Source organism: Anopheles coluzzii, chromosome 3, assembly GCF_943734685.1.
Source record: "Anopheles coluzzii chromosome 3, AcolN3, whole genome shotgun sequence".
Taxonomy (NCBI): domain Eukaryota; kingdom Metazoa; phylum Arthropoda; class Insecta; order Diptera; family Culicidae; genus Anopheles; species Anopheles coluzzii.
In genome coordinates, this window is record NC_064671.1 from 84,963,149 (window position 1) to 84,977,398 (window position 14,250).

At 45.5% G+C, this 14,250-nt stretch overlaps 1 protein-coding gene across 17 annotated transcripts in view; it reads right to left on the reverse strand.

Moving 5' to 3' along the window:
- Positions 1–1,512: 1,512 nt before the first annotated feature.
- LOC120959462 (patronin) overlaps positions 1,513–14,250 on the reverse strand; it is a 59,843-nt gene continuing 47,105 nt past the window's right edge. For 7 of the 17 annotated variants that reach the window (XM_040382862.2, XM_040382871.2, XM_040382868.2 and 4 more), the window contains 12 exons: positions 13,500–13,646; positions 11,732–13,123; positions 11,474–11,654; positions 10,499–10,896; positions 10,182–10,418; positions 9,891–10,116; positions 9,415–9,492; positions 8,574–8,645; positions 7,333–7,434; positions 4,286–4,480; positions 3,845–4,127; positions 1,513–3,762 (listed from right to left, as the gene is read on the reverse strand). In XM_040382862.2, the coding sequence (XP_040238796.2) occupies positions 3,618–3,762; positions 3,845–4,127; positions 4,286–4,480; positions 7,333–7,434; positions 8,574–8,645; positions 9,415–9,492; positions 9,891–10,116; positions 10,182–10,418; positions 10,499–10,896; positions 11,474–11,654; positions 11,732–13,123; positions 13,500–13,646 (3,456 nt within the window). In that variant the 3' untranslated portion in view covers positions 1,513–3,617. The remainder of the gene's footprint in view (positions 3,763–3,844; positions 4,128–4,285; positions 4,481–7,332; positions 7,435–8,573; positions 8,646–9,414; positions 9,493–9,890; positions 10,117–10,181; positions 10,419–10,498; positions 10,897–11,473; positions 11,655–11,731; positions 13,124–13,499; positions 13,647–14,250) is intronic. The other 10 variants (XM_049610380.1, XM_040382861.2, XM_040382859.2 and 7 more) reach the window with 9 other exon arrangements.

Below are 14,250 nucleotides of genomic sequence, written 5' to 3' on the forward strand. Positions count from 1 at the left end.
TTTACTAGTTTCCCAATTTCACTTTCTCGCGGCGCCCGCCAATCAAATCCAAAGCGTAAATAACTAAGCAAAAATCAACTGTGTTTTTGAAGCGACCGAAAACCAAGTAAGAACTGGGGGCGCATAATGACAAACGTTTTTTTTCACCACCTACCACCCACTCTCCACATTACGAACAGGTTCTAAAGCTTTTAGATTTCTTTTAGATAACACACGGTCCACGGTCCTTTCCCTAAAACGATTTTACCCTTATTTCAAATTATCATCCGAAATACGGTTTGATGCTGTGTTTAAACGAAAAGATACGCTTTAAATCTTAATTGCTTATTTAAATCATAATTTTCTTTGCTAACCATTCCTTTTGCCTTCTTCGCATAAAACCACTTTCTTGCCTCCGCTTTCACCACACTTTCTCCGACGAGTTCCGTGCACACCGATGTTGGGAGTAGAGCTTGTAGTACGACACAACGACATAAAAACGGGGAAGGGTTAGTTTTGTTGTTTTTAAATATTATGCTACTTTGCTAAAAATCCGATACAAGACAATCAGACAATCGCTCGCCACATCTCTTGGGGGACAAGTAGGGGGAGGGGGACTGTTTTTATCCACTATATTGTTGCTAGCTTTCCAATTCTTCATCTGCTATCGAAATGAGGACAGCATTCCCATTCTAATGGGTCCAATTAATAAGGGGGGCTATGGACTTACTGTGTCCATTCTGTTTCTACTAATGAGCTATCGCATTGTGGGTTGTGTTAAAGGTTTGTTTTTTTCTCTATCGCATTAAGTATGTATATCTCCTCTCCAAATTCTTCCCGCTCAGTCCCACTCACACACGCCGGCGCATCACACAGGAACGAACCATCATCATCATTTGTTGTTTGGGCTACGCGCGCTATCGATTAACGAGAATAGCAAAATGAGAGCTAACTTTTGAAGGAGGCAAACGTTTTGGCAGAGCAATAGTAACGGATACAGAAGTACAACAACAGCGGCACAATAAATGTTTTCTTTTTACTCACGAACGGGGGAAACTTGTGTTTTTTTTTCGAAAAGGTTATCTTCATCATCATCATTTACTGCCAACTTGGCGCCAACTTGTGGTGGTTAGGATTAGGAATGTATATTCACACAATTTTAGCTAGGCTTGTAGAGTTTAATAGTTTCGTGTAGGTATTTCTTCCGCCTTTCACCTTTGAGATTAAGATTCGTTATTGATGTGTTTTCTTCTCTTTCGACAGCAACGTGTTCTGCTGTTGCTGCTGCTGCTTTTCAAACTGTTTGCGCCTCAAGAGCACTGATATTATCGTTGGAGTGTGTCATTATAAAATGGATTTCTTCACACGTATCCCCGCCCCACCGCCACCAACCAGCCAGCCTTTTCGAGGTGGATCATATTGCACACGATGCTGTGTATAAATAAATAATAAAGAAATAAATTAGAAATGAAACGGGGGAGAGAGAGAGAGCAAAACATATACAATAATCAAAATCAAACGACTAAAAGGAAATATTAATAAAAACGATTATATTTGATCTTTGATTTAAACTTAAGTATTATAAAATGACGGATTAGCGCACCGCTACGACTACGTACGTCATCAACACGCATACGGAATACGCGCGGACTCTATCGACTCATCCTATTACTTGTTAATTTCTTTACCGCGTGCGCGCTCGAGACGCACAACGCACTCAACTCACGCGCACACATGCGCTGCCGCTCTGTCTCCACACGCCTGGCGCAAATCATTAATACGTAAGCAAATATTTTACAGTTCAAAAAAACATTACAACATAATGTTACTAATATGGGTAGTGTGTGTCTGTGTGTTATATCGATTCGTTTGCCGTTTTTTTGGAAGGGATGGTCAGCTGCAACTAAACGACAACGTTGCGGGAGTGTAATTATAATAATTATTAATCATAATATTACTTGAACGTGTGTTTATGACGTTCGAACTAGAGAAGATTACTTTAACCGTCAGTAGATTGATAACGACTTTCAGATTCCACCCTCTTCCCTCCCTTCTCGGCGATCGGCGATATCGCGCTCAAGGCAAAACAATACGGGTGAGGGAGAGATAGGGTGAGTGAAATTAGGGTGAAAATAAAAAAAAAGGATAATAGTTTAACAAATAATTATTAGCGGTACAATAATAATTAGTCTTTATAATTTATAACACCTTTGTGTATTACTTCTGGGTTCACCTCCGGCTATAATAATATCTCCCAAGCGCGCAACTGTGTCCTGTTAATAATTTATTTTAGCAGCGTTTTTTTGTTTTTAATTAATGCGCGCATTCACAATTGCTAGTAGTTATGTATTTTCATGGTTTAACGTTTCTAAAAGACTTCTAGTTGTTGTTGTTTTTTGTTGCTGTCTCGTCGCGAGTCGCTTTCTGGTATATCGTGCGGAACACGTTATCTCTGTGCTCTTTACCTCAATCATTACAATGCTAATCAGTTTTGCTTGCTTTCAGTGTTTTAATTGTAATGGTTCACTCTGTTCAACTTATAAAATTACAGTGACAGTACAGCAAAGGGTAAGAAGGGTGGATGGATTGAGCGGGGGTGGTTAGGCAATTTCACAAGGAAGTGCCACATAGGAGAGCCACTTTAAAGTGTGAAAAGAGGAAAACGAAAGAGATACATTTTTAGTTTGCAGGAATGTCGGGGAATACGCAACAACGAAGAGGGATGCGGCGTTCGAGAGCGCACAAACCCGAACAACAAACTGTGCAGTATTTTGTGGTTAAAGGGTGGACTTTCTCGCCTCCCCTTAAAAAAGGTTCAAAAATAGAAATACCGTGCGGAAAGAAAGGAAGATAATAGCGACTACGTATCCGTTTTGTACGCAAACAGCAGTACGCATAATCAAAGCTCTTACCACGCTAGTAGCCTAACTTAGGGATGACTTAGCTCTTCGCATCATTCTACACTGCTTCGCTGCAGCCCGTGTATCTTTCCGTGCCTTGCCGCACACGCACACTACAACTGGTTGTCTTTTTGTTTTCTTCAGTATTAAATTGGTTAGAACAACTTAACATTACACTTCATCATTTGGTGGGGAGACACGCCACCACCAACCACGAACGCATAGGGCAGCTACGGCTGCTGCCGCTGCTACATATAGGTAGTCGTCAAAAGATGAACGGGAGCAAAAAAGGATATATTTAAGGACAAGAGGAAAAAAGAAAGAAAAATACAATCATATAGAAAAAAAAAACCGCGACAAAATGATAATGCCTCCCACAAAATCCGGTGGATAGGGCACAACAAGTATTTCCATCAAAGTATACTTATTGAAATAATATGCAAATTAATGTGTGCTAGGCCTCACGTGTGTGTGCAATATTAATCACGGCCGTAAACCGTCCCTCAAACACACAAAATACACACTCGCTGCTGGTTGAGTGGAGGGGATGAAACTGTACTACGACTGTTGCCTTGCTCGGCGGTTACTGTCGCCACTGCCGTCGTTGGACCGTTGGTGGGATACGACACGACGCGTGATACTGTCGGTAGAGTGGGAAGAGTGATGAGGAGCAGTGGGAGGGACCGAAGGGGACAGTGGGCTCCGGACATTCCGGGTGTACGGCGGCGGTTGCGAGCCTCAAATCACCAGTGCCATATCCTTTTTGCTCGGCAGGTTCGCCTTCTTGCCCTGCCAGAGCGAGTTGTGTATCGTGAACGCGTCGATCGTGACGGTGAGGTGTTTGGTGTGCACTTGGGCGAAGCATTTACCGCCCGAGTTGTATCTGGTAACGAGAAATAAGGGGAAAACAAGCGGTTACTTTACACTGTTTGAGTGCGAAAGTTGGGTGGTGCCCGGTGTCATACTTGAAGAACTTGTCGAACATCACATCATCGACCTGGCTCGGGCCGGTACCGTACAGCTTGATGATCTGCTCGTTCTCCGGCCAGTAGCCGTACAGGGCGCGGAACTGGCAGCCGGCATCGCGGAACAGCACCAGGAAGTGCTTCGCCTCCGAGCGGGCAATCTTTTCCAGCACCTTCTGCTTGGCGTCGCGGTTCACCGCACCCGGGAAGACACAGTACTCGACGGCATTCAGGATGATGCCGCGGTTCGATTTTGTGGCCGGTTGCTTGTACAATCTCGGTCCTGCAATTTGAAGCGAAAAAAACAATGCATTAGTATGGAACTTCTCATGTCTGGGGGAGGGTCTTTTGGCCACAAACACATTATAGTGCAAACGCGAAACCAAAAGCTCGAGCTTGATGATGGTTTGCAGAGAGCACGAAAACACAACAACTACAGACCGTTGTAATCCATCATGGAGCTTGCGTTGGACGAGATGTCGCTGGAACCGTCGTCGAAGCCGCGCCGCTTCGTGATCAACCCGGGCGGCAGCGAGCCCGGCCCGGACGGCGAAGGCAGATGGCGGCTCGACGGGCCCATTCCCGGTGACGGTGCTCGCCTCGGTGGTGTCGCCCGTCCCAGACCGGAATCGGAGTCTGGGTGGTGTTAGTGGCGTGTGTGTGTGTTGGTAGGAGCAGGCGCGGTCACAACATCCACATAGCGGGAGCACAACAGAGCAACAACAGCGAGCGCGCACGACGGGCGAGCGATGATATGGCATGGCACGAGCACACGCACACGCAAATGAAGAAGGACCAGGAGTTCCAGTTGGTCGAGTTTTTTGGGTGCCATGAGAATAGAGAAAGATGTTTGATGTGGGGTGGGAGTGGAAGAATACAATATAAAAAAGAATTTCAATCAGTCAAATCTCGTTCAGGCACGGTATGCAGGTGTGCAGCACGCAGCAGCGGCGGCGGCGGGATGTTCAATGTGTTCAAGAAGGGTATGGGACAGGTAGCAGGAAGAGGAGTGTAGAAAAGGGACGAGCAGGTTAATTTTAGGACGGGAAAAAAAGGAAGTTTCACAACCGTTAGAAGTTGCTGTTGAGCGCAAAACATCATGGGTTAATGTTATTAAGCAGCATTGCTTTGGTTCGTTTTGTTAATGCAGCATGATTTCCAGTTAGTTTTTTTTTCCAAAATCCAATTCGATTAAATACAAAAATAAATAAATCAATAAAAACACACAAAAAACATGAAAAACAAGCAAATAAATAATATAAAACAAGTTTGTAATATACAAAAGAAAACAAATTAAATCGATAAAGATGAAACATGATATGAAAATGAAAAGTCATGACACGACGACCGTCGAATAAGGACCCAAATTCACGCAACCATTTCGTTCCACAATGAGAACCATCAACTTCACCATCAACCGCAACTAAATACGAGTGTGTTTGATACGGGTCATTGTGAGTGAATGTGTGTGTGTATGTGTCTACTAGTGGGTAATATTACATATTGCGTTTGTGCGTTGCACCTTGCATCCTACTTTACTGTTAATATGCTACCTAATTACGGTTAGTTTGTTACGGATTAATAGGAATGGGGCAGCGCGTTTAAAGCCCTCGCCTGGGGCAAAAGCATCATCTCAAATGCTACTACGGGGGGTGTGTTGTGATGTGATAGTTAGTTAACAATTTGTTACTTAAAATTACTTTAATTCAATGCTACCGATACATGATCGTCTTTAGAATTCCATCAATTCCAACGCATCTCATTTTTTGCTGATTGCACACCTTGTTCTTGTCGATTACCTTTCACACCAGTAATACTAACAGCGGCTGTAGCTTTGGTTGGAGAAAACTTTCTTCCCGCTGCATTGATACCGTGAACCGGCGGCGGTTCCTCCCTTCGCTGCCTAATGGCATTGAATGACTGTCGGCGGAGGATTGGCGGCTCTGCCTTTGCCTTTCGACTTTTGGCACCACTTTCTAGCGTTAGCCGCTGAAACACGTTCACCAGACACTCCTTCAGCCCTGGCGAAGCAGCTGACGATCGGTGACCATCGTGCTTCTTCACTTCTGAACGATTTGCCAGCTGTTGATGCGAGTGCTGCATCATACCGTGTTGCTGCTGCTGCGTCACAGCTTCCTCTACGCCGGACTTTCGCACAAGTTCGATCAGTTTGTCTGTTTTGCTCGGTGGCGAACACTCAGCGCCTCCGCCACCCTCGATGCTTTTGCGATACACTGCCAGACATCGGTCACAGTACCAATGGTTGAGGTTTTCCTGCTGCTCGTGCAGCGGTAATCCTTCGAAGCGGACGTACGACGGAACGGCGACCGTTCGACGATGATACGCAGCAGCACGGCGGTCGAAATTTCCATCGTTTAGGTGCGAAAACTCGTACCTTCTAAGCGATGCAAATTCGCTAATCGTTGCACAGGAAACACACAGCAACATTACACGCCACCTTCTCTAATTGCACCCCTATCAAAACCCTATCAAATCCCTATCTTTTTGGAGCCACTGTGTGAACAAAACAACGTAACGGCATAAGAACTCTTCCTCACAGCTCTCAGGGTCGAACCAAAGCGAGTGCTTTGCTCGGTCGCTAAAAATATGAGCTACAATCAACAATATGCTGCTTGTGGCGGACTAACGAAATAACTGGCGTGCTATGGGGTCTGGACTCATCATCCATAACCAGCAGCAAATGGACACACGAATGACGTAGCATCGGACTGGGTAGCATGCTGTGTGCAACCGACCGACCGACCGACCGACCGACCACCAACCATCATTTGTTTATCTCGTCGGCTTGTGTCCGAACGCGCATTTACTGTTGGGATCCCTCGATTGAGACTAATTACGATTCATTTGCGAGTGAGTGTGCGTTGTGTGGCAAAGTAACAACAGTGTACAACGAGCGACACAGATGTAAGGCAACGAGTTCCTTTAGTATTATGTTAGGATAAATCTCACCGGAAGTAGTAGTAAGAGTGTGTGTATGTGTGTAGATAAACAAACGGAAACCCTCCATAGAAAGTGCAGAAATTAACGATTTAAATAAAAAAGAGGACAAAAACCAGTAAAAAAAAGTATTGAAAGAAAAAAACCAAAAATCATCTCATATAGGCGTTAAATTATTCCATAAACCCAATTAATTGTAAAAGAAAAATCGTTAATGTGACCGGCAAGTACTAATTGTTGTAAATACTTGACTGTGTATAACCCAACATTAGACCGTGTTGTGTGTGTGTGTATGCGTTTTTAAATTGCCAAAAAGACCAGTTAAGACCAAATGTGCGGCCCATCACCATGTGATCACTTCCAGAAATGTGCAACCACACATGTTTTATTTGACGGGGACTGTTTTGTTTGGGTGTTTGGGGGAAGAAGGGTCAGCACTGCTGCACCAGTGAACTGGATGGCGCAGGATAGAAATAGATAGAGAGAGAGAGTGGGGAGTGGTGAGAGAAAGTTACAGTTGGAATTCTTACCGCATAGATTCATTAGGGAGTTTGATTTACGTCCCCGGAAATTGGCACCTTTCGCTAGCGAGATACGGGACAGTGTGCGGCCCCGTTCGATCGTGGCTGGTTCTGGAAGAAGCACATGAGACATGAGGAGCTTTCTGTGTGTTTGTGTGGATTGTGGATTGTCGTGAGTGTGTGTGTGTGTTTATTCTGAGGAGATGAGTCATAATTGGTAGGATAACGACGTCTGACTCTAGAGTCTGCTGGTTTCGTTGTGTTCGTTGATACTCGTATCTAGCGAATTGATAAATGCATTTGTTGCATACATCGATCGCTAGATTTGTACTAAATTCTACACGCTTTGAACTGTAAATGGGGGGTAAATTGTGTTTATAAATCATAACTTTCTTAAGCTACTACAAATAGTTGTAAATAAGATAAATAAAAGATTGCGAGATACACTTCAACAGTAAGGATAATGATCTCGCAACACAGAAACCAACCTGAAACAAAAACTTGCTAAGTGTTATTACACTGTGGTGTGCTACCAAAAAACCGAAGGAAAAGAAAGAACAATTGTGTAAAGCCGTAAACTTCCTCCCTTAAGCGTTCTGCTCCCATATATGCTTAAGATTAAGTTGGAATACTTATTAATTATCCAAAAAAGCATTACAACCATTCAGAAGAACAACAAAACAGAGTGCACAGTACATTTTGGAAGAGAGAACGAACCTCAACAAAATGCGTGGATGCTCCAAAAAGGTGCCTATTCACTTTATTTCGGGGCTAGGTGCATACCACATATGCTTCACAAAAGTTTTGAGACATTTGGAAGTGAATTTGGGTTGAAGTTTGATATTTATGAGTAGTTTAGGATGGAAAACCAAGCATAATATACGTTTTTGTTGTTGTAAAAGTTAAAGGCATGCAATACAAGAAAGGTGCAATTTAGTAGCGTTTAAAATTAAAGGTTCAATTTTAATACATTATTCTAGGTACCTATGGAAGTGGAACAAATGGTTTTTTTTGTTTTATTTTGGCAAATAGGCTAAAATCAATGGTATTTATTAGTAGGGATTAGTAAAGGTTAGTTTATGAGCTACGAGCTACTACGCGGCAAAGCATAATGCGCATTCCACTATCGCTGCATCATACTAATGCATCTCGCGATCGTAAAAATATGGAGTGGGAACGTAAAACGTATACACGACACAGATTTGTTGTTGCTATGTATTGAGTACAGTATTAGAAAGACCATCACCAACCTCTTCCTGTTTTGTAAGACCCACGGCGTCCGATCGGCGTTGAACTACTGCTGGGATACTCGTCCGGTGATTCTACAGATACGTTTTTTGTTTGGTTTTGAGGCAGTTTTGTGTTGTGGCATAGTGTTTCCGCGCATACAGTAGAGCGTGATATAGCAGAGTACAGAGTGTCGCCATCGGTGGACACAACAACGTCGATGTTGTTGATTATTATTTTGGATTAGAATAGTTACAGGTACATACGGTGGGTGCATAAAGCAAGTGTGTGATTGAAGATAGAAGAAGAAAGAAAGAAAAATAAATATTTAATTGATTAGCTAGATTTACAACCAACCCAAATGTAATACAGCACTTTTTTTCATTTTTTATACAGTTTAACATTACTAAAGCGTGGGTAAACAGTGCCCTTAACACTACACCAAGGCGACCGTACTGTATACGGTACCGGTTTATATTTATAAAACTCTTCGGGTTTGTTGATATTAACATTTTGAAAGAACGGCGTTAAAGCTGAACACCAGCGCAATTAGAAATAGTTGCATTCCAATAAGAAACGAAACGAACGAACCGCCAATTGGTCACCGATGTTACTATAGACTTTCAACAATAATAATAATTAAAATAAATCATTTTCAGTTACAAGGAAAACGATAAACGTCACAATATAACTATTCATTCTCACCCTTACAAACACATTGCATAATCATAACGAAACAACGAATAAACCAAATCAACTGAAAAGAAATGCTTCACGATCTGCTGTCTCATCAGGTGTAGTACTTGTAAACATATTTAAAGAAAACGGTACGAAATAAAAAAAAAAACAAAAACATAACATTACCTCTGATTGCTAATGAATCCTGTGATCCCCGGTAGTAATCTCGGCGTATCGTGTTCGAGGCACTGTGCATACCGAGACCTGAGGCACCGCGGAGGGGTAGTAAACAAGGCAGGATCGTCGTGTAGATCATCGAAATCATAGTACGAAGCCATGCGAAACGGGATTCACATCAACGACACACACACACACGCACATACGCAAACATACGCACAAACATTCGCACAAGGTGCCAACACACGGCATTGAATCCAGAAAAGAAAGGAAAACGTAACAAAAAAAACAAAAACACGTATAAAAATCAAATCAAATTAAATCAATTCAAACGCATAAAAGAACGCGCAACAACCAAAGCAGAACCAAATGGGAGGATTGTTGCTGCTTCAACAACACATGGATGCGCTGTCGGTCTCTCTTATTTTGCGGTCTGCGTTTAGTAAGCTGAAGCCACACACACACATACACACGTGCACACTTACCAGTCAAATTCGAGTTGGAGCCCTTCTTGCCCCGACTGCTCAGGCTGGACGCTTCGCTCAGATCGACCGAGCCGGACTCGACGTGAATCGTTTTCGGCCGGGGACGGGTCAGCTTCTGCGTGCGCAGTTTCGCTACCGGCGTCGGCGTGGTCGAGTGGGCCGTCTGGTGCAGCTGCTGCTGGTACATCTGATGCTTCAGCTGCAGCTCACGATCGATTGTCTTACCCTGGAAGAAGATAGCGAACAATTCGTATTAGAATCCATATCGTAAAAACACTTTGCATTTCTTACTTCTCTCTCCGCTTCCTCGATGGCTTTCTTGAGTTTGTGTGCTTCGAGGATGGCCTGGCGGCGGGCAAACTGTTCCTCCTTTTTGCGGGCCCGCTCCTCCTCCTTTTCGCGCTCCTTCTCGCGGCGCTGCATCGCTTCGATCTCCTTGCGCGCTTTCGCTTCCTCCGCCTGCTGTCTTCGCTGCAGCGATAGGAGCATAATTTTCTCCTTCTTCCGCTCCATCTCGTCCACGGAGGTCTGGTGGTTAGGGTAAATGATAAAAAAACGTGTTAGAATGCATCACAGGAACACAACCGGTCTGCTTTTGCTGGTAATACCTGATCATTCGACACATCGATGACGATCTTGGCCTTGCGCTCCGTTTCACTACCGTACCCATCGCTGCTATTGTTGTGACTGCTGTAGTGTCCGTTGCCGCTGATCGAGTGGTCCTCCATCGTGTACCGCCGGTCGCCCAGATGGTCCATCGGATGATGCTGCTGCTGCTGCTGCTGCTGGTGGTGGTGCATCATCATCATCGGGGAGGATGGTGCGGCCGCACCACTGCCGGTGACATTCACCTTGTGCACTACCGGCTCGAACGGCGACACGCCACTATTGTCGGCGATGATGCTCTTCCGCGCGTGCGACGCGTTATGCTCTTCGTTGAAGCTGCTCGAGAAACTGCTCGCCGTCTTGACGCTGTACGTGCCGAAGTTGTTGGCGTTCGTTTCTACTTTCCGGTTGCACGCGAGGTTACGGAAGGGCGGAGAAAGAGAGCAGAAGAAAAGAAGGGGAGGGTCCGGTAAGTTTCGAGCGATGGAAAAAGAAAGTTAACTGATTTTATTGAGTGTACTAGTGTACTGCTGTGTACACACGCACGACGTTCAGTTGCACTCATTGTCCACAGCAACAACAAAAAATGGAACACGACGAGGGTTCAATATTTAGTCAACGTGTGGCTGTAGCGTTTGCTGCTCTTGCCCGTTCCGCATGAGCTGCACCCACATGGGAGGGGGCTGTTTTTTTGGAAGCATTTCTTCTTAACCACCGTCTCAACGACCTTCGAGCCGAAGTGTAGGAAGCAATGGTCGGGCAGGTAACGAAAGTACCAACGGAGAGTTGCAACATGTTGCAATTGTCAAAAATGCCTCACGAGGAACTAAATAAAACTGCTCGCACGAGCAAATGATTAATCTGCCCCGCATGGTGAGGGAGCAATATAAAATCACTAACGAGAGTTTACGACCGAGATGAAAGCTAGTAGAGAGGAGGGAAGAAAACAAGAAAACGGAAATGTGCTGCATCCGTACCTCGTGACGATGGCTTTTCGATCATACTGTCTCGCCGTTTGTCGCCGTCGTTCGAATCGCTGGCCAGCGGTTTGTCCTTCTTTGGTGAGCGCTTTGTCCGTAGTGGCGGCTTGGGCCGTTTCGGCTGTTCGTTGTCAAACGAGATGTAGAAACCTTTCTCGTTCACATCCTCCTGTGGGTCCTGCGAGTGAAAGAGAAGGGCGTTTAACGTACAAAACACTTTTCACCCCACAAAGAGCCTCGGTTCCGTCCACTTACATGGAAACTGTTGGAGTTGAGAGATGGTCGCGTCGGCGACGGTATTCTGTAAGTACGGTTACCGCTCGTAATGTTCAGCTTGCTCAGATGCTTATCCAGATCCTGCACATTTCCACCGGCGCTGTTGTTGTGGCTATTGTTGTTATTGTTGTTGCGCATCCCGGCCGGCCCCTTGCTACTGCCGTACATCGCATCCAGCTGCTGTTGCTGCTGCTGGTGCTGCTGCCGCATGGCAAAGCTATCGTTGCGACTACCACCCTTCGACGTGTTGATCTCGATATCGCCCGTGTCCTCGTCCCCGATGAAGGAAATGCTCTGCGGCGCCATATCGTCGATCGGGGGCGACAGCGGCATACTGCGATTGTCCCGATAGTCTCCGCCGCCCATCATCGGTCCCACTCCGCCGCTCGCCAGCGGGCTGTTGTTCCCGTTGCTGATCATCATCTGCGAGATTTGATTGCGCACCTTGCTGTGCTGCGGACTGGCACCCGTACCGCCCATATTATGGTGCGGATGGTGCACCTCGAACAGATTCTGGAATGACTGTTGACTGCCGCCGCTGCCACCGCTACCACCGCGACCACTGCCCCCACCGTAACCGCTGTCGCCATCGCCACCGTTGTGGTGCAGCGAAAAGCCACCGCTCGCCGGTGCGGGCGACGACTTGTTGTAGCCGGGCAGTGTGCCGCCCTGCTGCTTCGGCCCATGGTTCCACGCGTTCACGTCCACCATGCTGCTGTTGATGTTATCGTTGCGCCCGGTGATGATCGGCGATCCGCCGAGCGGTACCCCGGCTGCAGCCGCCGACTGTGCCCAGGTGCGGCGCTGGGTCGGCTGGGGCGGTGTGGAATTGTTATTATCGTGCAGGAAAAATTGTCCCCCACCGTGCTGCTCTTTCAGCTCCTGCGGGTGATGCTGCGGTTGCTGCGGCTGGTACGGATCCCGGTAGTGGTTCGAGTCTTGGTGGTAGAATTGCTGCTGCTGCTGCTGCTGCTGCTGGTGCACCTCCATGTTTAGGTAAGGGTTCGAGGAGTATTGGTGGCTTTCCTTGGTCATTGTTCGGTACTGGTTGCCGCCCCCGTTGTGATCGTTGATCAGCTGCGTTTGGCTCTGTTCGCGACTGTACACTAGATGACTGTTGCTGTTCGGATGGTGACCGTAGTTTGTCTGCGGCTGCACGTACTGACCCTGGTCGTTGATGTACTGCATCGTGTGCTGCTGTTGCTGCTGCTGCTGTTGGTGGAGGTACGGATCACGGCTCGGTGGACGCATCCCGTAATTGATCGGCGATGACTGCTGCTGGTGCTGCGGCAGGTGTGGACTAGAGCCGAACATTTGAGTATTCATCGGACGATACGTGTTGGTCGGGATGCTTTGCTGCGATCCGTACTGCTACAATATGGAGGACACGGGGAGTTTCTTATTAGAATGTGACATTAACTTGAATGTTAGTTTTTTTTTCACATTCGATCGTCGGTCGTGTACTTTTTCGATCAATGTGCAAATGCATTAAAGTTTTTCAAAGCATCCATATTGCTTCAAGCTTATTAAAGAATTAATATCGTAAAAAAATCATTGCAAAAGCAAAAGGGTATGTGGAAAGGTGGAAAAAAACATTATCACATCTTGTATGCCTTGTATGATACGCTGTGTACGTGATTTTGAATCGTTAGACAAAAATAATGGATGGACTTTTTTCTGTTGCTCATGGATGATGACAACCCGACCGAAAGACCCGAATGAGATGATAATGAAGGCGATCATTTACCTGATTCAGCAGATTGGCAATCTGCTGCGCATGCAGTAGCTGCTGTGCCTGCAGGGTTTGGGCTTGAATTTGACTCTGCTGCTGGGTGAGACGCTGTATGTCCGCCTGAATATCGTGCAAGTTGGAGTTCATTTTCGAAATGCTTTGCTATAGGTTTTTGTTGATTGTTTTGTTTTGTTTTTTTGTTTTCGAGTGTGTGAGGCAGTGAGGTTTGTTTTGCATTTATTTTGGTTGATGTTGTTGTTGTAGTGGAGCAACATGAGTTTAGATGGGGCGAAGGTTGTTAGTGAGCATATGGGCAAACGAACGGTGAGCCCGTTTTGATACGTTTCAAGTACGAGTAGTAAGCGTCAAACGTGAAGCGATCGTAAAAGCATACCACACATCACAACGGTGAAGTCACACGCGTGACCAACGACACGTTGCGTAAAACGTACGGCGCCAGGCAGTGATCATATTAGTTCAATGATCATGTTTGAGCATTATGTAAGCAGTTTAGGGGGAAAATGGGGAAAAGACAAAGGGAATCGTGGTGAAAGAGAGGGAAAAAGAGAGGAAGAGAAGAATATGAAAGTAAACAAAACGAGCGATTAGAATTTGGTTACGCGCGGTACAATGTTAGGCGGTTTATGATTGATGTACACAATATTATTAATGCACGAAAATGCAAAAAACGGGCGTAAACAAAAAAAGAAAAGGAAACAGAACACAAGCATACAACCAAAACAAATAACACCAAAACGGGACAGAA